This window comes from Epargyreus clarus, unplaced genomic scaffold, assembly GCF_041222505.1.
Source record: "Epargyreus clarus isolate Ecla_fem2 unplaced genomic scaffold, WU_Ecla_fem_2.2 ptg000003l, whole genome shotgun sequence".
NCBI lineage: Eukaryota > Metazoa > Arthropoda > Insecta > Lepidoptera > Hesperiidae > Epargyreus > Epargyreus clarus.
In genome coordinates, this window is record NW_027332211.1 from 12,834,732 (window position 1) to 12,860,126 (window position 25,395).

The 25,395-nt window shown below is 33.3% G+C and overlaps 2 protein-coding genes and 1 long non-coding RNA gene across 4 annotated transcripts in view; 2 read left to right on the forward strand and 1 right to left on the reverse strand.

Moving 5' to 3' along the window:
* The first annotated feature begins 176 nt into the window (after nt 1–176).
* On the forward strand, nt 177–1,635 carry LOC140748313 (uncharacterized). The gene is made up of 2 exons (XM_073081155.1): nt 177–191; nt 1,273–1,635. Exons 1-2 carry the CDS (start codon nt 177–179, stop codon nt 1,633–1,635), a joined length of 378 nt encoding a protein of 125 aa, XP_072937256.1.
* Nucleotides 1,636–8,407: 6,772 nt separating this feature from the next.
* Nucleotides 8,408–17,475, forward strand: LOC140749085 (uncharacterized). Its single transcript, XR_012103021.1, has 2 exons — nt 8,408–8,542; nt 17,277–17,475. It is a non-coding gene; the product is annotated as an uncharacterized LOC140749085 (long non-coding RNA).
* LOC140749071 (uncharacterized) overlaps nt 8,824–25,395 on the reverse strand; it is a 29,610-nt gene continuing 13,038 nt past the window's right edge. The window contains exons 2-4 of one of the 2 annotated variants that reach the window (XM_073082092.1): nt 10,669–10,798; nt 10,143–10,291; nt 8,824–9,742 (exon numbers count right to left, since the gene is read on the reverse strand). In XM_073082092.1, coding sequence (XP_072938193.1) covers nt 9,617–9,742; nt 10,143–10,291; nt 10,669–10,777 — 384 coding nt within the window. In that variant the 5' untranslated portion in view covers nt 10,778–10,798 and the 3' untranslated portion in view covers nt 8,824–9,616. Of the gene's footprint in view, nt 9,743–10,142; nt 10,292–10,668; nt 10,875–25,395 lie in introns of those variants that run through there. The other variant, XM_073082101.1, reaches the window with a different exon arrangement.

The window sequence follows — 25,395 nt, forward strand, 5'->3', positions numbered from 1 at the left end:
CGCAGCACAATGCCGACATGCACAGTTGAGTGGTGATGCAAAAACACGTAATCAAAAAAAGAGTGCGGAGACATAGAAGTCGGTTTTATTTTTTTTGTTAATTTTTTTTCCACCCTTTTTAGCGATGACATACTAACGTTTATATTAATATTATGTAAAATTGTATAAACGTGATCATGATTAAAAGTAAGGTCAGAATTCATACGAATTGGTTAAAAAACATATATATACGGTCGAATTGAGTGCCTCTTCCTTTTAAGAAGTCGGTAAAAAAAGAGAGACACATTTCGAATATTAAAAATTAAAAAAATATATATTTATGTATATAACACAGACCTATATCTAAAAACAAATATAGGTATGTGTTATATAAATACTAAATAGATGGAGCTAAAGAAGATTTACTTCAGCTGTGTGGTCTAAAGCACAATCGGACAATCTGCTAAGAAATAGACAAAAAAAATATAAACAGGTTTATGGCGTACGTGTTATTGCATTTTGTGTGTTGATTTTACTGCATCTTGTGTTTTGATGAAGAAGTAGATACCTAACTAAACAGATGATCAATCAAATGTTTTATAATTATTTACTTACCTACAAAAATTGTTTGTTACAGTAAATGCAAATGTAAATGCGATGTTGGAGATACTTTATCTCTTTTTATAATCTTACACCATTGTTTTCGTGTTCTAGCAATTTGTGGAATAAGAAAAAGACTTTATCTAGTATACTTATAGTAGTGGTTTTGTACAATTAAATAGTGCTAGGCAATATCTATAAAATGGTTCTTTAGCTTTTTCATTTTTCCGTAACATAAATACCGATTAAACCCGAAAAACCTGAAATAACAACTTCATACGCATGCCGCAAACCACACAAAACATGCTCTGTGACGTCAGTTAAAGTACGCGAAAGTGATGACATGTAAACATGTGAAATTTAATGGATACTTTATATATACGTAGGTAGAAGAAGTCACCTTTCATGTACTGTTCGTAAAGCCTTAATTGAAATGGCTTGTACAAATATCTTCGCTTTATCATTACCTTCAGATATTCAGATATTCCTTCAGATATAACATGTGTATACATAAACAAATAAAGACAATTGCATGTAAATTCCAGTATATTATTTAGATTACTATCGATATTTTAGTAAATGAGTAATTCTTTCATTTAAATCTTGTATTTCGTTCAGCAGAAAGCAGCATTTAGTTAGTAAAACAGACTGTTTCAAACAGATTATTATTACATTACAGACTATTTGTTTCAGGAAGTATACAAACTACCACCAGAAAAAGCGGTGGCCGCACAGAAAATTTCGATACCTTGTGTGGAAGCGCATCACGTCGATCCTAACATCCTGGCTAAACTTATGTCGGGGACACTTCCACACGACGATGAAGCCATCAAGAAGTACCTGTACTGTTTTACACTTAAGGCTGGGTTTATCGAAGAAGACGGCCATATAGTTGTTGACAAATTAGCCACGTTACTCGGAAATCATCCACTGTTAGAGGAATTCAAAGAAGCTCTCCGAAACTGCAATAAAATAACGAAAGAAAACCATCTTGAAACTGTCATAGAAATGAATGCCTGCATTAGGAGAACTGCGCCTGTTATCTTTACTTTGTAATGCAATAATATATTATGTATCTTTGCATCTAATCTTATAATTTTTCCTCAGCACATTTTAATTCGTTTTAAATGACATTAATACGGGTAGATAAAATTTAAACAGGTCCTCAAAGAATAGGTTACATTATTTTTTTTTAAATTTAAATATGTAAACTGGAGCTTACCTCGGTCAACAAATTAGTTTGTCAGTTCAGCGAGGTTATGCTGCTAGTATCAAATCAAATCAAATCAAATCATTTTTTTAAATTCAAAATAGGTTCTTTACAGAGCACTTTTTGAATGTCAAACTACCACCACTTCACAAGGTGTTTCGTTATGGAGAAGAAGCGGCGAAAGAAACTCCATAACACACATCTTTTAAAAAAATGGATTTTACAATGTTAAACTTAACTTAATGGTACATGTGGAGCTGGAACTACTTCAGACCACACCGTTTTGTCAGTCAAATAATCACTTAGTTTATAGTACGCTTTTTTACATAGCGTTTGTTTAACAACATGTTTGAACTTTTTTTCTGTGAGATTCAAAATGTGGTCAGGTATTTTATTGTAGTAGCGAATACAGTTACCCATGAAAGATCTAGCCACCTTGCATAATCTATGTTTAGGAATTGCTAATTTATTTGTATTTCTAGTATTAAAGTTATGGTGGTTACTATTTTTTTCAAACATATCAGTATGTTTTCTTATACACATAATATTTTCATAGATGTATTGACTGTGTACCGTCAATATGTTAATAGTGGGAAACAGTTCTCTCAGGGACTCACCACGTCGCAGACTATATATTGACCTTATTGCTCTTTTTTGAATAGTAAATATAGAGTCTATGACAGCAGCACTACCCCACAGCAGAATGCCATAAGACATAATGCTGTGAAAGTAACTGAAATAGACAAGCCTGGCAGTGGGGATGTCTGTTAACTGTCTAATTCTTCTGACTGCAAAAGCTGCAGTACTAAGTCTGCTGGACAAAGCATAGATGTGAGGACCCCACTGGAGTTTAGAATCAATGGTTATCCCCTAGCAAAACGGTGTCATTGACGGATTGCAAAGTCTCACCATTTAGAGCGACATTCATCCCCATACTCCTTACATTTGGTAGCATAAATTTGATACATTTAGTTTTATTAGAATTTAGGAGTAGGTTATTTGCATCAAACCAGTTCTGAATCAAGCACAGAGTTTCATTAATGACGTTGGTAACCTGTGATTGTCGTTTTACCCTAAACACTAAGGAAGTGTCATCAGCAAACAAAAAACCTCAGATAAATCCTTTACTACATATGGCAAATCTTTGATATAAACTAAAAATAGAAATGGACCTAGGATGGAGCCCTGAGGAACACCTATTTTAATATTAGAGCCTGCTGATAATGTTCCATTTACTTGCACTCGTTGTACTCTATTGTTTAAATAAGAATTTATCAACGTTAGAGAATTTCCCTGAATACCATAATATTGTAATTTTAACAATAAGGTTTTATGATCAACACAATTAAAAGCTTTAGACAAGTCACAAAATATACCTATAGCATCATGTGCTTGTTCCCAACAATCGAAAATATGTCGCAGCAATTGAACACCAGCGTCAGTAGTAGAACGGCCTTTAGTAAAGCCAAATTGTCTTTGGTGTAAAAGATTATTTACTTTAAAATGTAGCAACATTTGGTGTAAAAGGATCTTTTCAAAAATTTTACTTAGAACAGGCAGTACTGAGATAGGTTTATAATTGTTGGGATCTTTAGTATCCTGCCTTAAACAATGGTATTATCTTACTATGTTTCATTAAATCAGGAAAACAGCCCTGATCAACACATATATAAAAAATAGTGACTAAGTAGGGAGCTAAAGTTTTAATGATTGATTTACAGACTTTTACTGACATTCCCCAAATGTCCTCTGTATTTTTAACTGTTATTTCTTTAAAAGCCTTTAATATGTCATCAATTAAAATATGCTTAAATTTACTTTTACACTGATTTAAATTATCTTTAAGGAAAGTCACTACTTGTATCGGGCATGATTGTAAAAAAATTGTGGTTTTAAATGGGATATTCGAGAAAAAAGTTTCAAATTCTTGTGCAATTTCTTTATCTGAGGTAATCTGACCATGTTCAGTAGTAAGGGATAGTTTATTGTTAGTTAATCTGCAAATTCGTGTCTCAGCGTTAATTATTTTCCATATCATTTTAATTTTATTGTCTGCATTTTAAAAATAATTGATTTAATATGTTTATAATATTACATACGTATTGAACTATCTACAATATTATAAAAACTTTGCCAATTTGCTAGAGAAGATGTCTGTTATTATAAGAATGGCCATGTTTTATTATAAGAATGATTGTCGAGGGTCTTACTTAATGAAATAGTATCAAGGCTTTTATTATGAATAAAATTATAGTTTCTAAAGATCTTATTTAAGGTACAGCAAGAGTCCCAATTTTGTCCGAGTCTTTTTTTCAACAAATGGCTTATAATTTTATGATTTAGTATTCTACTCGGTACATTTATATTCATTCGAGAAACAAGATTGACGTCATCAATAAACCCATTAACAAGTTTGTACAAAAATATGAGGTCCAATACTTTTCTGCGGTTGCTCAAAGATATCTTGTTAAAGTATCTAAATCGATCATTATAGTTTGATAAGGATTTAACTAGTTTACAGCGATATGATTAGTTAAATAGAAATCGTTTCTCTACGTTTTCTATTCGCTTATCGCAACGTGCGGGTTCCACACAACACTACAGATAAACGCCAGTTGGCTACGTACAAATGCCTTAAAAATAGCAGCAGTGGTACCAGTGGTAACAGTGGTGGTGGTGGTGGGTTTTTTCTATCTTTATAAGTTACAATGTACAAGTGTTATGTATAATTTTTAATTAGTATGATAATGTATGGAAAAAATATGTATTTTCTTAAAAAAAATCCTTTTCTTTTAACTTGTCACATAACATTACTTACCAGAATTTGATCCTTATAAGCTACACTATCAGATAGTGGTATAATACTCTAATCCTTAAAGTTTCGGATTTAGCCCTAAAGACCTATTTGAAATATTCACCCTGTATACTCAAATTGTGTAATTTATATGCCCAAGTATCAATTTATTTAAGAGTGCTTCTATTTTATGTATAACAATAACCATCTATTATTATATTCTACACACTGTATCACTGGGGTTGATTATAATTGTCTATAGGCAGCAGCCGCTTACCTTTGGTGGACTGCATGCTTGTTTCATACCTCTATATTATAAAAACATATTAATATCCCACTTTTGCCCATGAGTCTTCTCTCAGAATGATTCTTGATGTGGCTTTCGGGGCCACGCAAGTATTCCTCTTAACTTACGACACAAGAGGAAAAACTCACAGGTAAAAGGGTTTTCTAACCATATTTTTTTAAACCATTACATCCGTTTCTATCACACCGATTAAATGTAAAATCAGAGGTTTTCAGTTTGTGAGATCCGACATTGGGTCCAAATTTGCTTCATTAGTGTCTTAGTACTCCAAAGCTATCTTATTTAAATATTAATTAATTAAAATGTTATGATTATATCTTTAGAATTGGTCTACCATATAAGACTTAGGTTTTGCACAAATTTTATAATGTAAATATAAGTTTGATTTTAATTTATTTTTTGTACTAAAATAATAATTAATTTATAACACGAGTATAAAATAAGAGCCACAGAGGTTTGAGGACAACAGTTCGTAATTTTGTTAATTTGACCAGACATATTCAGTATAGTTTATCTGAAAATGTATTCAACCACAATTTTGTGCACTATTGCGATTCTCGTTTCAGCTGCCGCATTTAAACAGGTTAGTCTTATTTCAAACATCTTTTATTACGTTTAATTCAATGTAAAGTACAATTCTTCCCTGTTTAGGTGTCATGACAATGGTTTAATTCGTTGTAATTCCTTATTTGTAATTGTCTTGGTAATTCAACTTATTTTAATTACTTAATGTAATTGTTCAGATGATATATTAATAAGTTTTTAGTCCTTTATATTTTCTATTTTTTTTTTTTTTCAAGAAGCATTTTTATTATTTGCCGTTTTTCCATTCGATACAGCGTTTATTTCAATTTAAACTTTAGTTTGTATTTACTTGCATATAGTTTAATTAAAAATTGTAACAGATGTTCAATATTTTCGTAATGCTTAACATTTGACGCTTACATAAAAATCCACATGAAATACGCCGACTTTATAATAACTTGGCACATTAGAAAGGTACATTTTTACAGTTCCGGTTTTGTGAATAGATATAGATACTTTTGCTTAAATTACGTTGTATATTTTATTCTGCCCATTGGTTTCATGTCTGTATTATTACCCGGTAATAGTAACAATATCCTACATTATTTAAATTACCAAAATTAGGATATATTCCTCTCTTTAAAATATATCCTGTTTTTCTGTCACTCGATAGAAAAAAAACATTTTAAATATAATATGATGCATATATTTTAATTTTCAGGAGGTATACAAATTACCTCCAGAAAAAGTGCTGGCTGCAAAGAAATACTCGATAGCTTGTGAGCAAGAGCACAACGTTGATTCTATCTTCTTGCCCAAAATTGTCGATGGAACACTTCCAGATAACGAAGCCGCCAAGAAATATCTGTATTGTTTCACACTTAAGGGTAAGTTTGGAGAAGAAGACGGCCATATGATTGTTGACAGAATAGCCTCGTTTCTCGGAGACCATCCACTGGTGGAAGACTTTAAAGAAGCTCTTAGAAACTGCAATAAAATGACGAAAGAAAACCATCTGGAAACTGTAATGGCAATGAATGCCTGTATTCATGATACTGCTCCTGTCATTTTTTCCTTTTAATCGTATATAATGTATGTCCCTATTATTGTATTAAATCTTATTATATTACTGGATTTTCTCTATTAAATAACATATTTGAATAGCGATACTTATAATGTTATTTTGCTGGTTTATTTGATTTTTTTACATAATTAATAAAATAGTTTTTTTTTTTATAACTAAGCAAATCTTTTATTAATAAATTATTTGATGTATAAATATAATCGGAAATTATTATTTATTATTTCCTTCTATATTAATGTTATGATTTTGGAAATTTAGTCTCAAACAAATCATATCGTGGTATTTGTTGTGGAACATACTAAAGAAAGGTTTATGTTATATTTTATTTTATTAATTACATAGTTATTCCGTAATATTTATCAACATATCCTTGATGCAATTAATTCAATTAATATCACCTTCAATTTTTAAAGAATATCGTGTAGTTGCAGCTATGGATGTAGTAATTTCAGTCATCTTTAGATTTTTTTCTATACAATATCTGAAAATCTTCAATATAAATGATTTCGAAATTATGATATTATGATTCACGTAACGGATCTCAAAGGGTTACGGCTTCGGCTTCGGCTAGAAATCGCCTTTCGGTTGGACACTACTCGATTAGACGTTTACACGCTATTTATTAAGTTTAACTAATTTAGATAAAAAAAAATCTTAGAAACACAATAAACACGAACTTTTTTTTTTTTGTTATCGTGATATTAAATTATCTTGACTACGTATGTCTTCATGGTGCGTGATCCCACAAACATTTGATCTTTTTACTTCTTAATCCGAGTATTGTAGAAACAGCTCTTTTCCGTATCCTTCTAAATACATAAAAACTATTCTAAAAGATTATTAAAGATGAGTAATAGTAATAATCAGTCCTATTAATTATGAGGGCAAAACGCTCGTGTCTTATCGCTAATAACTGATTTACTACTACTACTACTAATATATCATATTAGTACATAAGAAAATTATTTATTGTCAGTTATGTTACCAACAACCTACGAGTATGTTTCGAAATCAAAAGTCAATCGTAAACGTATCTTTTTGAAGTAAGCGTAGTCCCGCGGCTATTGCAAAGTATTAAATCTATAAGTTACGAAAATTTGCAAAATTAGGTGAAGTCGAGGATGGTCCAGGGTAATATTTCAAGATTTCTAAGATTTCAAGAGCATTTCCATGATTCCATGAGCACGTTAATTGACCTTAGTTCAAACTATTTTTCTTAAAACAAAGTTTAATTTAACCAGTAAGTCACAAATTATTTTTATACATTCTTATTGTGTAATTTATATACCCAAGTATCAAATTATTTAAGAGTGCTTATCTTTTATTTTTCCTCATTGTTGTGTCAATCTATTATTATATTCTAGACATTGAATCAACCGCAGTTGATTATAATTGTCCGTGGGCGGTAGCAGCCGCTTACCTTCAGGTGGACTGCATATTACATATAATTACATATTACATATAACTTATTAATATCCCACTTTTGCACACAAGTTGCCTCTCAGAATCGTTCTTGATTAAAGTCTTCGGGGCCACGCGGGTATTCGTCTTAACTTACGACACACTTCAGAGGAAAAACTCACAAGCAAAGGGGTTTTCTAAGCGTATTTTTTAAACTATAAACCATAAAATCCGTTTCCATCACACACATAACTTGGTAAAATCAAATGTTTTCAGTTTCTGAGATCCGACATTGTAATAGGTCCAAATTTGCTTCACTAGTGTCTTAGGACTCCAAGGTTATCTTATTTAAATCTGAATTAATTAAAATGTAATGATTATATCTCTAGAATATTCTTACGTTTTTGCACAAATGTTATAACGTAAATATAAGTATGAATTTAATATATTTTTTGTATTAGAATAATAATTAATTTACAACACAAGTATAAAATAAGAGCCATAGATGTTTGAAGACAACAGTTCGTAATTTTGTTAATTTGGCCAGACATATTCGGTATAGTTTAAGTAGATCCGAAAATGTATTCAACCAAAATTTTGTGCACTATTATGATTGTCGTTTCAGCTGCCGCATTTAAACAGGTTGGTATTTTTTCAAATATTTGCCTTTCATTTATTTCAATTCAAAGTAAAGTTCGTCCCTATATGTGTCACTACAGGGGTTTGATTCACTATGACCTAGGTAATTTAAGACTATACATTTATTATATTTACTGCTTTTATATCAAGTACTTATACATGAAATAATTTTGGTGTGACTCAGGTACAAAAAAAATAGGAGGCAAAAAATTCTACTATTTATTTGGCATTAATTAATAATTAATTAATTGTAGTATTTTCTTCTACTTTTCAATCGCTTCGTATTCGTCAGGCCACACGTTGCGTACTATCCAACCCACGTAGGGCGAGACCTTGGTGTAGACTACAGGGGCTCCACAGCCCCGACCCCAGGACAGGACACCGTTGATGACGTAATTGCAAGAGTAATCGCTGTTCGTGACCTTAGACACTAACGGAGCTGCACTCACTCAGAGTAGTTTATAGTTGAGCAAGCTATTTCTTTTAAAATCTTTTCTTTAAGCACCTTTATGCTTGTGATGTGAATCAAATTTGATGATCTTGATGAAGTCGTGACCCGTACGTAGTATGAAGCAGGGACCGTAGCATACATAAATAGAAATTGGTTAACAAAAAAAGGTCTATAGCCACCCCCTAAACGTGCCGCCTCGGCTGGGAGTACATGCTCATACTTATATTCCCTACACGCGTATAGTGTCGTTACAAACACTCCCCCAAAAGGCCGGGTATATTTTTTTTTTTTATAATATAAGAGTAGCGGAGAGGAGTAGAGTAGCATGCAGTCCACCTGATGGTAAGTGGCTACTGCCGCCCATGGACATCTGTAATCAACCCTAGATAGGATTAGATATTCCTACCTGAGGTCGGCCACAGATGCGCCGCTACCACTGAGGACTAAGCTAGACCGCCTCGGAATAGTCTGTCTCCCTTACCACACCCTTCAAACCGGAACACAGCAGCGCCTAACACTGCTGTTATTAGGTAGAAATAGGTGTGGCGGTGGTGCCGCAGGAGTCGAACCGAAAAGATTTTTGAAGACGGGACAGTTGGAAACACAAAAATACGTTAAGGATTGTACTAAAAACTTACTAACTGGTGTACCAGTACGTGAGCGCTGGTCAGGATGTGCTTCGCACTGATGAGAGCTTCAGTTGCATGCCAAGCGATCTTTTTTGACCCATCTTCCTTGTAACCCAGAGATGCCTGTTAATTTAATATTCAAATTCAAATCTTATTTATTCAAACCCGACTCCTATATAACTTTTTGATCTTCAACAATCAACTACCGCTTTTGAAGGCGTTGCGCTAAGAAGAAACACAGAAACTAGTATAGTATGTTAGTAGTAAGTATTATTATTTCTTGCGGAGCTGCGAAGAATTCAAATATGTAGTTATTTACATTGATATAAGATTGACTATATAGATTTAATTTTAAACCTTTTCTCTAGTTGTTCTTTAATCGTTCAGCAGTTCCAATTATCGGATGATACGTGCGTATTATTTAAAATAAATATTTCACGTTTTAAAGTGAAAGAAAACATGAACAATGCAAACTTAAGTTCTAATATTTCTCATTATATTTTCGTTTGATGGGTAAACGTACCATGTGGGGAAATTCACCACTTCCCGCCAAGTTTCCATCTGGACTCTGACTGGTCTTATCCAGCTTGCAATTATCTTCTTTTATGTAGACATTTGGATCGTTTCTGCTCGGTTTGCCCGTCTGGACCAATCTCTGGTTTTCAACACATTCTGTGAATGGAACGGAGGTTTTTGTTAATATACAATTAATTTTATTTTTCTTTTAATGGATCATCTGGTCTTTGATATTTTATATATGGAACAGTAATTGTATTTGTTTAAATGGGAGAATAGTGTTTACAAGCGGTACTCGATATATTTTGTAAATTGAACCTTATTTCTGTTTTTTTTTTATAAATCACATACTTATTGTTGTAGAAATTGTGTAGCGCTACTGTGTTCTGGTTTGAAGGATCTAGTAATGAAGTAATACTTACAAAAGGGGTTCTAACTTAGCTGAATAGAAATGTATCTGTGACTGATCCAATGTCGTAAAATTAAAAATGTTCGATCTTTGATAAGTTATTAGATATTAGTGTTGGTATTACTTGTCCAGGCGACTTTGTGAGCTTTGTCGGTGATGGAAGGCATCGGGGGGAGCCGGTAGTATGAGACTGTTTCAATGCTGGACTGTTTTGGACAGCAATGCACTGCCATGGTTCCTTGGAAGAAACATATCTAGAATAGAAAAGTAGTGGAACAAATAAAATAAAAAAATATAACCGACTTCCCTGTCAGTACAAAGTGAAAAATACGTGAAATAAATTTTATTTTAGTTTAGACATATCTTCTAGCAGCGCATTCGAGACCGTCCTCACGCAGTGTCTTCATCTTATCTGAGATTAATTATAGATTAGGGTGGCGCAAAAAAACCAACTATTTTTTATTTCTGAGTCTCGCGTGAAAAAATTATAGTTGTTTTTTGTAATTTAGGAAAATATTTTTCAATAACGTTAAAGTATGATGTATGTCTGAAACAGCTATGTCAGTTATATCATAAATAATTTTAAAATAAGACTAATACTAAATTGTAATTCTGTCACACTAATAAGTAAAGAAAATATCTGAGCGACCTTTTAAAATTCAAATTTCGAATTGAAACTTTCAGAATCTTATTTTTTGTTTGTCTACAAAATTATACCATAACGAGAAAAAAAATAAAAATTAGATTTTCGATGGAGTTTGAAATTTAAAAAAAAAAGCGACCTCTTAACATTTTTTTTGAGCTGTCCTTTGAAGGAGGCTCTTAAAACATAAAAAAAAAATCATTTTTTCACGCGAGCCTCAGAAATAAAAAATAGTCGGGTTTTTTTGCGCCACCCTATTATCTATATATATAAAAGCGAAAAGATACTCACGTTCAAAACGTATTAATCAAGGTTTTGACTAAACTACTGAAGCTACAATCATGAAATTTGAAATATAGCTTCATTTTATAATGTAGATGCGCACTAAGAACGGATTTTTTGATATTCCACCATTAAGGGGGTTAAATAGGGGTTGAAAGTTAGTATGAAAGTCCGTCAGTTTTAAAGCAAACTGGATGAAAATTAGTATTTAGCTTTCTGATTTAAAGTAATAAAAATCTAATCTAAGGGTTTTTTCAAAATCAACCCTAAAGGTGGTAAAATAGGGGTTGACAGCTTATTTTAAATTATGCCATTTTGAAAGCCAGCACTATGAAAGTTAGCCATTGCTTTACTGGTTAGATATAATAGAACTTTAGTTCTACCGTTTTTGGAAAATCAACCCCTATGTGGGTTAAATACGGGTTGTAAGTTTGTATGGAATTCCCCCAGTTTTAATGTAAACTGTATGAAAATCTGTATTTAGCTTTTAGGTAGAAAATAATTAAACACCTATTTCATCGTTTTTGGAAAATCAACCCTTATGTTGGTAAAATAGGGGTTGACGGGTTATTTTAAAATTTGCCAATTTGAAAGCCAGCACTACGAAAGTTAGTCATTGCCTTACTGATTAGATATAATGGAACTTTAATTCTACCGTTTTTGGAAAACCAACCCTTATATGGGTTACATAAGGGTTGTTAGTTTGTATGAAAGTCCCCCAGTTTTGATGTAAACTGTATGAAAATCGGTATTTGGGTTTTCGATAGAAAATAATTAAACACCTGTTTCACCATTTTTGGAAAATCAACCCTTAAGTTGGTAAAATAAGGGTTGACAGCTTATTTTATAATTTTCAATTTGAAAGCCAGCACTATGAAAATTAGCCATTGCCTCAATGGTAATATATAGTGGAACTTTAATTATATCGTTTTTGGAAAATGAACCCTTATTTGGGTTAAATAAGGTTTGTAAGTTTGTATGAGAGTTCCCCAGTTTTGATGTAAACTATATAAAAATCGGTAATTGGTTTTTCGATAGAAAATAATTAATCACCTATTTCATTGTTTTTTGGAAAATAATCCCTTAAGGTCGTTAAATGGGGGTTGGAATTTTATTTCAAACTCCGTTAATTCGGAAGCAAGGACTATAAAAATTTTCATTTGGCTTTCCTGTTGGAAATAATAGAACTTTTTTAACACCATTTATGGAAAATCCACCGTTATGAGGGTATAATAGGGGTAGAAACTTCGTTTAGAAGACCGCAGATTTTGAAGCAAAGTCTATGAAAATTGGTATTTTGCTTTCTGGTTGTAAATAATATATCACTAATTTTTCCATTTTCACACACAAAATCAACCCTTGAGGTCGTTAAATAGGGGTTGGAACTTTATTTTATAATCCGTTAATTTGGAAGCAACCACTATGAAAAATTATCATTGGACTTAATGAAGCATCTGAGTCACTGTTTTTTTAGATCAACCCTTAAGACGGCTATTCTGTTTACACATCTGTTTCAGCATTTTTAGCAACTCAACAATCAACCCCATTTGGGTGCTATAAGTAAAGAAAGTTTCGTTAAAAACCGTTATTGAAGTTACTTCCTTTGGTGTGTCTGAAAAAAGAACAGAGTGCAAAGAAGTTTAGTGTAGGGCGAAATTCTACGGGCCGTCGCAACATATATTTTTAACATGGGAATGTATTGCGCATGCTGAAGTGCAGAACAGCGGTTTTTAGGGTTCCGTACCTAAAGGATAAAAACGGAACCCTATTACTAAGACTTCGCTGTCTGTCCGTCTGTCCGTGTGTCACAGGGCTCTATCTCTGGAACCGTAATAGATAGACATGTGAAATTCTTACAAAGGATGCATAACGGTAGCTGCTATAACAACAAATACTAAAAATAAATAAAAAAAGTTGAAAACAAAAAGGGGTCCCCATACAACAAACTGCTATTCGTTATTTTTCCAACTAACTTTTGAAAATTTTGGTTGTACTGATCCTTCCAGGTTGCACTTGGCCAATTATTAGTAACGCACAGACCCGCGGGCCACAAGGGAAAGTCGCGGGCCACACACCACCCGTGGGTGTCGAGTTGCCGACCGCTGGTGTTGAATATTAGCTTTCAGAAATTTGCTGATAAAGTACTTATTGATGCATATGTACATAGGATGTTTTTGAAATTCTACTAAGGAGGTGTTATATGTATGTATACGGGAATCTTTTAGGTTCGAACTTAGAAACGTGAAATTTCAGATAACGTCTATTCAGACAAATGCACGACAACGGGGACGGGTACAAATTTTATATATGATAATGTGTAAGTTTATTCAAATTGGCCTACATTTTGGTATACTGATTAGGAACAGGGCTACAGTATTCTCTGCCTGTCGTACGAGACTAAAGGGGGACTTCTGGAGTTGCGGGTGGCAAGAATGGATGCTCTAACCGCCCAGCCAGAGATCCACTGTATGTAAGCCCCCATATAACATGGACGGTTCCTATGGAATAGCGTAAATAATAATTATTGTATCCTATATGAAACTTACATTTTAAAGAAAGTTTCATTACAGTTTAATTAATTACATTACAATTAGAGTTTTAGTGTATGTTTCTGAAGAAAGCTTGACCAATTTAGGTACACAGTGACGAAAAAAAAAGCTTTCATTAATTAAATATTAATGCTACCTTATCATTAAAATTGTTAAAGGTTCAAATTTACCATTACAGTTATTTGTATGTCATATCATATTTTTTTACGCGGGCGAAGCGGGTTCTGCTAGTAAATGTATATACGACAGTGACTTTGTCACCATGTAGATTTACCATCAGGTACACCTGACAGTACACTGCATATTTATTTGCAAGTAGCGAATACAATACAAAAATTATAGTTTAAAAACTAAAAACCACGCTAAAACCGCACAAGGAGAATCGTTAATCCTGATTCTTGACAATCCTGATGAGGTGAATGGGATAAAATATTAAAATCGTGTATAGTCATCGTTTCTTGAAATAATTGTTAAAAATCGAGTTCAAATATTCCTTTACATACATACATAGATATACAGGGTGAATTTTTCAAACGGGCCTTCAAGGCCAAATCCGAAACTATAAGGATAAGCGAAAAATGCTGAAAGGAGTTACGAGGCCGATTTTGAAAAAAACTAAAACGGCATCATTACTTTTTTAAAATAACTTTTTCCCTAGCCGGGAATCGAACGAGTTCATTTTGAAAAAAAAATACACCCTCTATATTATTCCACTATCTGATAGTGTTGCTTATAAGGATCAAAATCTGGGAAGTAATGATAAATGACAAACTAAAGGAAAAGCCTCAATTTTAAGAAAATACATATTTTTTCATATTAATTTGGCAGTTAAGTTTCCGCCATTCATCAATTTAAACATTTCGCGTATTAACAACTTTTTTTGGCTCAATGTTTCAAATTATTCGAAAGCGGACGTTAAAGGGAAATAGTTTATTTCACGAACGAATTAATACGTTTATTTTACACAACACAAATTTTACACAACTTGTAAAAAAAAAATGATGTGATAGGTAGAGTCACTTTCCGCGATGGAGGTGAACTGTTCTCATGGCGGACGGCCACCTGCACGTGGGACGCGCCTCGTCAGCGTTGACAGTTCCGCGAAGACACGATGCAGCGTAAGCACCGTGTAGGGCTTAGGGTAATAAAAACAATAATAATACCTATTTGTATACATACCTATTTTGTAAAGGAAATCTTTTGTTTTATTCGTGAACTAAAACGAGTGGAACTAATCAATATGAATACAACAAAACTTATTGTTTGGTATGAGGATATTTTTTTCGTTTTACATTATAGATGTAGCAATGGAGCATGCGGTCAACCTGATGACAAGTGGCCACATAGACATCTGTAACGGGGTTTCTACCTAACGCCGATCAATAACACATTGCAAATCCTGAAGACCTTTTTATAATATAGGAGTAGTAGACAAGCATGCAGTCCACCTGATGCAGTCCTGTGCATCCAGTGGCTATTGCCGCTCATGGACATCTGTAATCAACCTTAGATAGAATTAGATATACCTATCTGAAGTTGACAATTGATGTGTCGCTACCCCTGAAGACTAAGCTGGAACGCCTCGGAAAGTAAGTATGTCTCCCTTACCACGCCCTTCAAACCAGAAGACAGCAGCGCGTAACAATGCTCTTATTATGTAGAAATAGGTGTGGTGGTGGTGCCACCGGTGTCGAACCATAAACTGTTTCCTGATGAGTAACAACGACCCTATGACCACCCTTAGGCAGAAGTCTAATCCTTAGTTTGGTTTCAGATATCCCTGGGGGCAATTGCCACCTGGTGTATTGCTTGCCACCACTCGATTCGATCGGATGCTCCGTTGCTAAAGTATCATAAGTACCGTCAAGCAAGTGATGTCGCGGGCTCAGTTTGTTAAAAAACAAAATACTGGGTCTCACGTAGGCCTGAGTCGGTAAAACCAATTAACAAAACTGACTGAATATTGAGTAAATAAGGAAAATGACGCAGTATTGACGCAATACGCTTAAAAACAATATTTATGGTCATGCTATTGCCCGCAACTTCATCACGTAGATACCATTCAACCCCTATTTTATCCTCTTAGGGGTTGGTATTCTCAAAACGTCGAAACAAGTGTTTAATTATTTCAAAGCGAAAAGTGAAATACTAATTTTCTTGAGTTTGCTCTAAAACAGGCAGATTTTGAAATAAACTTTCAACCCGTTGCATAAGAAATAATTCTGATCAATGTTATTGTTTTTGTTTCAGAAAATGAAATAATTAGATTAAGACTAATACAACAAATTCACTAAACTTGATAGAATGCGTTATACATAGAGAACGTTTTCATTACGTTGTACATTAAACTTCGAAACTTGCCAATTAATATTTAGAATTTGTCTTAATTCATTATTTCATGCGTAAAAGTTAGTTAACATTCATATGGGCGTTGTACTAGGCGTTCCACCTTGTCCCCAAGTAGGACTCCTTTACTATAGTTTGTTAAAAATGTCCACACAATAATGAGCTAACCATTATATACGCTGGATGCTCGTCTATTACAACTACAGAGTTTAAACCGTGTTGGTTCGAGCTAGAAAGGAAAAATACTTTTGCATCCTATAAATGACCCCGTAGAAATATTTTCATCAACTTATAAAATAAAAAATAACTCATATAAATACATAATTAAAAGTAAATTCCGGAACGCCATAAACTCTGCGTCTGTAATAATAATCTAAATATATATATTACTAGCTGACCCAGCAAACTTTGTGTTGCCATATAAATAAAAAATGTTAAGGGTGAAAAACCCTTATCACTTAGGGGTATTAAAAATAGATAGTAGCCGATTGTCAGACCTACTGAGTATGCATATAAAATTTGGTGAAAATCGGTAAAGCCGTTTCGGGGGAGTACGGCAACTAACATTGTGTGTTGTGTGTGAATTTTATATATAAGATGATAATACTGAGTTTCTGTCACCCAAAACAAAAAAGAAGAATGGTATTCGTTAAAAAGTTGTTTAACAAATAAAATTCCTATTTTTCCACGCTTTCAATTCCTTGAGATGTATGTATGTATGTGCGTATATAATGGAATTTTGAGACTTTGAACTCGATGTTTACCCATTTTGAACGGTCTGATTTTAATAATTTTGTCCCATTGTCCTCATCAGGATCCTGATACACGATTTTCCGTGTGCGATTTTCGCATGGTTTTTAGTTCTTTTTTTTTTTATTATATTATTTTTCAACTTTTTTTTTTAATTTTCAGGATATATACAAACTGCCGCCAGAAAAAGTGCTGGCCGCACAGAAATTCTCGATACCTTGCGTGGAAGAGCATCACCTCGACTCTAACATCTTGCGCAAAGTGATGGACGCAACACTTCCACCAGATAATGAAACTACTAAGAAGTATTTGTACTGTTTTGCACTTAAGGCTGGATTTATAGAAAAAGACGGTCATATAGTTGTTGACAGATTAGCCTCGTTGCTCGGAAATCATCCATTGTTAGAGGAATTTAAAGAAGCTCTCAGAAACTGCAATAAAGTAACTAAAGAAAATCACCTTGAAACTGCCCTAGCAATGAATGTCTGCATTAAGAATACTGCTCCCGTCATTTTTTCTTTGTAATGCAATAACATTAAAGTATTATTTTTCCTTAAACGTTTAAATAGCTTAAAACAAATTAAATTTTAATAGGTGTACTTATTCAATTTGGTTACATAAAAGTAAATAGATATAATATACTTATAATAATAAATATATTATTGTATGTCGTATGTATAAATTTATAGTAATATTATAGAACTGAAGAGATTGATTGTTCATTTGGTTGTATGAACACGCTAATCACTGAAAGTAGGTCAACCAATCAAAGTAGAATATGTTTGGTTCTAATAGACATCTGTACCCTTACCATGAGTTTTTACGTTTTGACAAATATGCCTGTTTTGGTATTTGTTTACGTATTGGCCCATACAATTTCCAAGTTCTCAAACAATCCGCTAGGGGCGCTGATCAAAACGTAAAACTCATGGTAAGGGTACTGTATCTTGTTAACCTGTCTGCACAGGATAATGTTTTGGCCGTATGATGCATGTCGCATTATTTGGCACAACCTACAACTAACTACAAACGGCTTGACAAATTTGAACATAATATGGTATGGTCCATAGTTAACTTGGTGTAAGGAGTGGCTGTGACATACTATGCTACATTATTTCCCTTTATATAATTATTTTTCTACATCCGAATTCTATAATAATTGCTAGTTATTGATAAATCTTTTAATAATTATAGTTTGTAAAAACATCAACAAGGGCATTAGTATTTGAATACTTGAAAAGTTTTATACCTGAAAATTCCTTTTTGTTTTAATTTGTCTTGCAGCAGTAAGTATTTTTCACTACAGTAAATTAAATCAATAAAATGTAATTGAAGGTTCTTGTATTTTTATTACAATGTGTACGCCTAAAACTCGCAAATAAAATCTGGAAATGCAATTTATAATAAACTAGTTTTTTCCCGCGGCTTCACCCGCGTTTTAAAGAAAATAATATGACACACTAACATACATAAAACTGAAAATTCGTACCTTCATTGGAATGACAGTGGCGCCATCTGGCAAAAATTGGTCGTACCAACTCTGAAACCTTCGTGGGCTCATAGACAACAACTTTGCTAAAGATCATCACTTGATTAAATGCATAGTTTACGATTCAATCCTTACTAATATCGATTAAAATATCGAAATATCGATTTTTTTGGTCAAAAATATCGATTCTCCTATTAATCGATCTTAGATCGCCATCCCTAGTTCCCGTAGGATTTCCAGGATAAAAACTATCCTATGTCCTTTTTCGGGTCTCAGACTATCTTTGTACAAAATTTCATTAAAATCGGTTCAGTGGTTTAGGCGTGAAGAAGAGACAGACAGACAGACAGACAGACAGACAGAGTTACTTTCGGATTTATAATATTAGTAAGGAGTAAGGATTGAGTAAACTTACGCGCTAAACGCTTTTAAAAACAATAACTGTAACGCAATATTAGTATAATAAATATCTATTTTTATTTATTTAGGATCGATATTTAAAAATTCTAGGTACACACATCTGATTATTTAAAGTTATGTCCGTATTGTGAATTAATTATCACTTGATTTAATTGTAAAGAAAAACATCGTGAAAGAAACTTCATACCTGAGAAATCTTTAAAAAAATCTGATAGGTATTTGTAGTATAGGTACCAATTCGCACTTGGCCTGAGCAGTAAGGTATAGCCTAATCCTTCTCATTCTGAGAGGATACCAGTGCCGTGCGGTGCGGCAGTGATAGGTTGCTGATGATGATTTTCAATAAAGTTTTACAAACGAAGTCGCAGTCAACAACCAGTATACTATTAAGTGGATATTATTACCTAGTTTTTCTTGTTCCGTGATAATTACGCGTATAAAATGTACATTTCCAAGTATCAATTTCTTTAAAAGTATTCTTATCTTTCTTTATCTTATGTTTCCTAATTCATTACTACGAGTATATTATTGATAGTCTAGAGTTGAAAATTGGAGAAAATCTCAAGCAAAATGCAAATCTTAGTTTGAATCTAATTACGATAATTTCCATTAATTGCGCACTTTAATTGGCGTGATTTATATTTGTTTGTGATTTATTACGATAACATTATAGTTTATATTAAAAATATTATTTAATAATCGTGTCTCAATACTCTCATCTATATATATAGAAAGATACTCACGTTCAAAACGTATTAATCAAGGTTTTGCCGAAACTACTGAAGCTATAATTATGACATTTGGAATATAGTTTCATTTTATAATGTGGATGCGCACTAAGAACGGATTTTTTGATATTCCACCGTTAAGGGGGTTAAATGGGGGTTGAAAGTTAGTATGAAAGTCCGTCAGTTTTAAAGCAAACTGGATTAAAATTGGTATTTAGCTTTGTGCTTTAAAATAATAAAAATCTAATCTAAGAGTTTTTCCAAAATCAATCCTAAAGGTGGTTAAATAGGGGTTGACACCTTATTTTAATTTTGACATTTTGGGAGCCAGCATTATTAAAAGTTAGCAATTGCTTTACTGGTTAGATATAATAGAACTTTAGTTCTATTGTTTATGGAAAATCAACCCCTATGTGGGTTAAATAAGGGTTGTAAGTTTGTATGAAAGTACCCCAGTTTTGATGTAAACTCTATAAAAATCGGTATTTGGGTTTTCGATAGGAAATAACTAAATACCTATTTCACCATTTTTGGAAAATCAACCCTTAAGTTGGTAAAATAAGGGTTGACAGCTTATTTTAAAATTTGCACATTTGAAGGCCAGCACTATTAAAGTTAGCCATTGCTCTACTGGTTAGATATAGTGGAACTTTAATTTTACTGTTTATGGAAAATCAACCCTTATGTAGGTTAGATAAGGGTTGTAAGTTTGTATGAACGTCCCCCAGTTTTGATCTAATCTCTATGAAAATCGGTATTTAGCTTTTCGGTAGAAAATAATTAAACACCTTTTTCATTGTTTTTGGAAAATCATCCCTTAAAGTCGTTAAGTGGGGGTTGGAATTTTTATTTCAAACTCCGTTAATTTGTAAGCAAGGACTGTAAAAACTTGCATTTGGCTTTCTTATTGGAAATAATAGAACTTTTTTAACACCATTTATGGAAAATTTACCCTTAAGAGGGTAAAGTAGGGGTTGAAAGTTTGTTTGGAAGTCCGCAGATTTTGAAGCAAAGTCTATGAAAATTGGTATTTAGCTTTCTGATTGAAAATAATAGAACACCTATTTCACCGTTTTTGGAAATTCAACCCTTAAGGTCGTTTAATAGGGGATAGAACTTTTTTTTTAAATCCGTTCATTTGGAAACAAGGACTGTAAAAATAGCATTAAGCTTTCTGGTTTCAAATAATAGAGCTTCTTTAAGGTCGTTTAAGGAAAATCTACCTTTAAGAGGGTAAATAGGGGTAAAAATTCGTTTAGAAGTCCGCACAATTTGAAGCAAAGTCTATGAAATGTTGTTATTCGGCTTTCTGATTGAAAATAATACAATACGTATTTCATCGTTTTTGAAAAAATCAACCCTTAAGGTAGTTTAATAGGGGATGGATTTTTATTTAAAAAAAACGTTAATTTGGTAGCAAGGACTGTAAGAATTAGCAATTCGCTTTCTGGTTGGGAATGATATAACTTTTTTAACACCATTTATGGAAAATCTACCCCAAAGTGGGTAATAAAGGGGTTGAAAGATTGTTTAGAAGCAAGCCGATTATGAAGACAAGTCTATGAAAATTAATATATAGCTTTCTGGGTGTAGATAATACAATACTTATTTTTCCGTTTTTGGAAAATAAACCCTCAAGGTCGTTAAATAAGAGTTGGAACCTTTTTTTTTATAATCCGTTATTTTGGAAGGAAGCATGATATATGTATGAAAATTATCATTAGACAGAATGAAGCATTTGAGTCACTGTTTTTTTAGATCAACCCTTAAGACGGGTATAAAAGGGTATATGCAGTACGTATGCCTTTCTGTTTACACACCTGTTTTGGCAATTTTAGCTTTTTTTTGTTTACGAGGGGGAAACCTTCAAAAGGTACCCGGTGCCGTGGGAGCGACGCAAGGTTATGTGGGACTCTTACCGCACTAAAACCCCCCCGGTGGCCGTCCTCGGCTCTGCTTAGACGACTCCGGGATCTCCAACGGAACGCAACCGGAGTCCTCTTAGCGCGGTGCCCCGTCGGGCTCCACCCAGGTGAGCTTGACGCTCGCCACACCGTCTGGTGTATACGACGGTATGCGACCACACATACCACCGTCCTTCTCTAGGTCGCTGGCCGGGCCGCTTGAGCTCCCACTCTTGCCGTCTACAACCCCGGAAGCCCCCTTTTAGTCGCCTCTTACGACAGGCAGAGGATACCGTAGCCCTATTCTGGTCCCGGAACTACAGGGACATTGGCAATTTTAGCTACTCAACAATTAACCCCATTAGGGTACTATAAAAGTAAAGAAAGTTTCTTTAAAAACCGATATTGAAGTTATACTTCTTTTGGCGTGTTTGAATAAAGAACAGAATGCAGAAAAGATTACTGTAGGGCGATATTCCACGGGTCGTCGTAACATATTTTTTTAACAAGGGAACGTATTGCGCGTACTGAAGTGGAGAACAGCGGTTTTTTTAGTAACGCGCAGACCAACAGGCGAATCGCCACCACGGGTCACGGGTTGCTGACTGCTGGTGTTGAACATTAGCTTTCAGAAATTTTCTGATGAAATATTTGTTGATACATATTATATAGGAATGTTTTTGAAATTCCACTAAGTAGGTAAAATAATTATAACATGTACTATACTGGAATCTTTAAGGTTCGAAGTTGGAAACGTGAAATTTCAGATAGCTTCTATACACACGTAAGCAAAATTACACGAGAACGTGGACGGGTGCAAATTTTATATAGTCCCTGCCGACATTTTGTCCCTGCCGTAGGGTATAGTTGTGGTTATACGTGGATTAGTTTTGTTAATATGGTAGACACATTGACCGTGGTTTAAAACTTTGGTCTAGAACAGGGCTACAGTATCCCCGGCCTGTCGTAAGAGAGTAAAGGGGGACTTCTGGGGTTGCGGGCGGCAAGAATGGGAGCTCTAACCGCCCAGCCAGAGACCCTGGCTGTAGAACCACTATATGTGAGTCGGCATACCTTAAGCTAAACACCAAAAGTTGTGAGAGGGGGTTTTAGTGCGTTAACAATTTGCCATATGGTTGTCACCAAAAAGTTGCCATACGGTATATGTTTGTGTTTTGTTTTTCACATACCAAGGGATCGTTATGATTTGTGCATAGTAGTTAGGTATTTTATGGGTTAGAGAATAAAACGGAACACGGACGGTTCCTCTGAAATAGTGTAAATAATGATTATTGTATCCTACATGAAACTTATATTTTAACCAAGTTTCATTACAGCCCACTAATTAGAGTTTTAGTGTATGTTTCTGAAGAAAGCTTGACCAATTTATGTACAGTGACGAAAAAAATTATGAAAAAAAAATGTATAAATGAAGTATTAAAGCTCCTTTATCGTTAAAATTTTTAGAGGTACATATTTGCAATTGCAGTTATTTGTATGTCATATTCTATTTTTTTACGCGGGCGAAGCCGCGGGTTCTGCTAGTAGTTTATATTGTCAATTAAAATGTCATCATTATTTGCCGGAAATATTTATTGACATAATTGCATTACATTTATTTAAGAGTCATAAGATTTCAGTGCAATTATAATGACATTTTAATTTATTTTTGGTGATTTATTATACAACAACAATATAAAATAGGAGCTGTTGAGGTCAGAGGATAACACTTCGGGATCTGATTAGTTTAACCAGACGTCTCCAGCGCAGTTCTACGAGAAATTAAAATGTATTCAACCGCAATATTATGTGCTGCTGTGATACTGGTTTCAGCTGTAGCATCGAAGGTTCGTAGTTTTCAAATATTAAAAGTTTTTTTTCTAATTGCATACTCCCTTCAAAGTGGTTTTAAAAAAACCCACTTTGAAGCAAAACGGTATCATTACAGGATGTTCACAGCTTAAATAATTTCTAATTTGATTTTTATTTTACATATTTTTCTAAGTGCATTATATTTAAGCCATGTATATATAAATATTTCTGCGGTATATTAAGCTACACAAGAATTAAGACTACAGCGGATCGGCACACCTTGTGCCGTGTTCAAGCGGTTATGCTACATTATTTAAGTAATATAAATTGAATTGGAGCACATTATTTACTTTTAAATACATCCTGTGTTTCTCTCACTCGAAGGAAAAAATGAACAAATTCCGTTAAATGAACAAATATTATATGAATTTATTTTTCAGGAGGTACACAAACTAGCGCCAGAAAAATTGGCGAAGGCAAAGGAATTCTCGGCAGCTTGTGAGAAGGAGCATAACGTTGATTCTAGCTTCTTGGGCAAACTTCTCGACGGAAAACTTCCACAAGATGACGTCGGCAAACAATATCTGTATTGTTTCACAAAAAAGGGTGGATTTATAGAAGACGACGGCCATATGGTTGTTGACAAAATAGCCTCGTATCTCGGAGATCATCCAATGGTGGAACAATTTAAAGAAGCTCTCAGAAACTGCAATAAAATAACGAAAGAAAATCATCTCGAAACTGTAATGGCACTGAATGCCTGCTATAGTAACGAAGCTCCTGTTGTTTTTTCCGTGTAATTGTTTAATATATGAACTGTTGCATTAATATCTATTTGTTTTATTATCCTTTTAGATATCAATAGCTTGAACCCATATTAGGTATCTACCTTTTTCTTTTAAGACCACAGACTTCTTATAAATTTTCCTGTAAAATCATAGATTAGTAAAGATTACTCACTCCTAACAAGAAGATGTACCCAGTTTTGAGAATTGAAATAGTTGCGTAAAAAAGTTTTGCCATGTCTCCGTGCTAAAATGTTCCTAAATTATTTGAAATAATTATTTATTTATTATGTAAATTACGCAGTATTAGTTATTTATTCGAGAAAATTCTAAAAATGTTTTTATTTGTCAAGAATTCAAAAAAAGAACTTACTAATAAGCTGTTTGTGGCTTCATTCAATTTCAAGGCGGTGAAGTATCTTTACTAATCTAAGTGTAAAATGTTTATTTTAAAATTTATACTTATTTTGGACAAAATACATATATACAAATACAATAGGTTTTTGCTTATGCAAAATACAGAAAATAGCTTTTTACATAAACCACGGTCAGTTTTCGTAGACTTTCACGAATAAATTTTAAAACTACATATTGTAAAAAATATGGAAAGTATGGTTTTGCCTGTTTCAGTGTGTGCGCTTTATGAAGATTCACCCTGTATATTCATATGTTTTTTTTTATCTCTTATTGTCTATTGACTGCTCTTATTACTTGTTATCGTAATATTGTAATTATCTTTATTTGTCATTTTTATGTAATTTACCTGAAACGTTATTTAACTTCAAAATATTCTAAAACATCTGATGTAAACAGTCAACTGTGGGTTTGGTGTTGGTTTATTTGAGTTGAATTTTTTAGTTAATTTAGATTATAAAATTTAGCTTTTTTTTATTTAGTTTTTAGTTTGTTTTGATTTAATTCTATAATTTTATAAAATATTTTATTGTAATCTATCACTTTATATTATTATGTCAGGAGTTGATGAACTCGATGATAATTATCAGTCACTCAGTGATTCCTCGGACACTTTTGACACTTGTTCTAGTTCTTCGAACGTTAGTTTAAACTGTAATTTAACTAGAGTGTTTTCTTCCCAACAAAACTATTTAAATGTATGCCATATTAATGCACAGAGTATTCCGA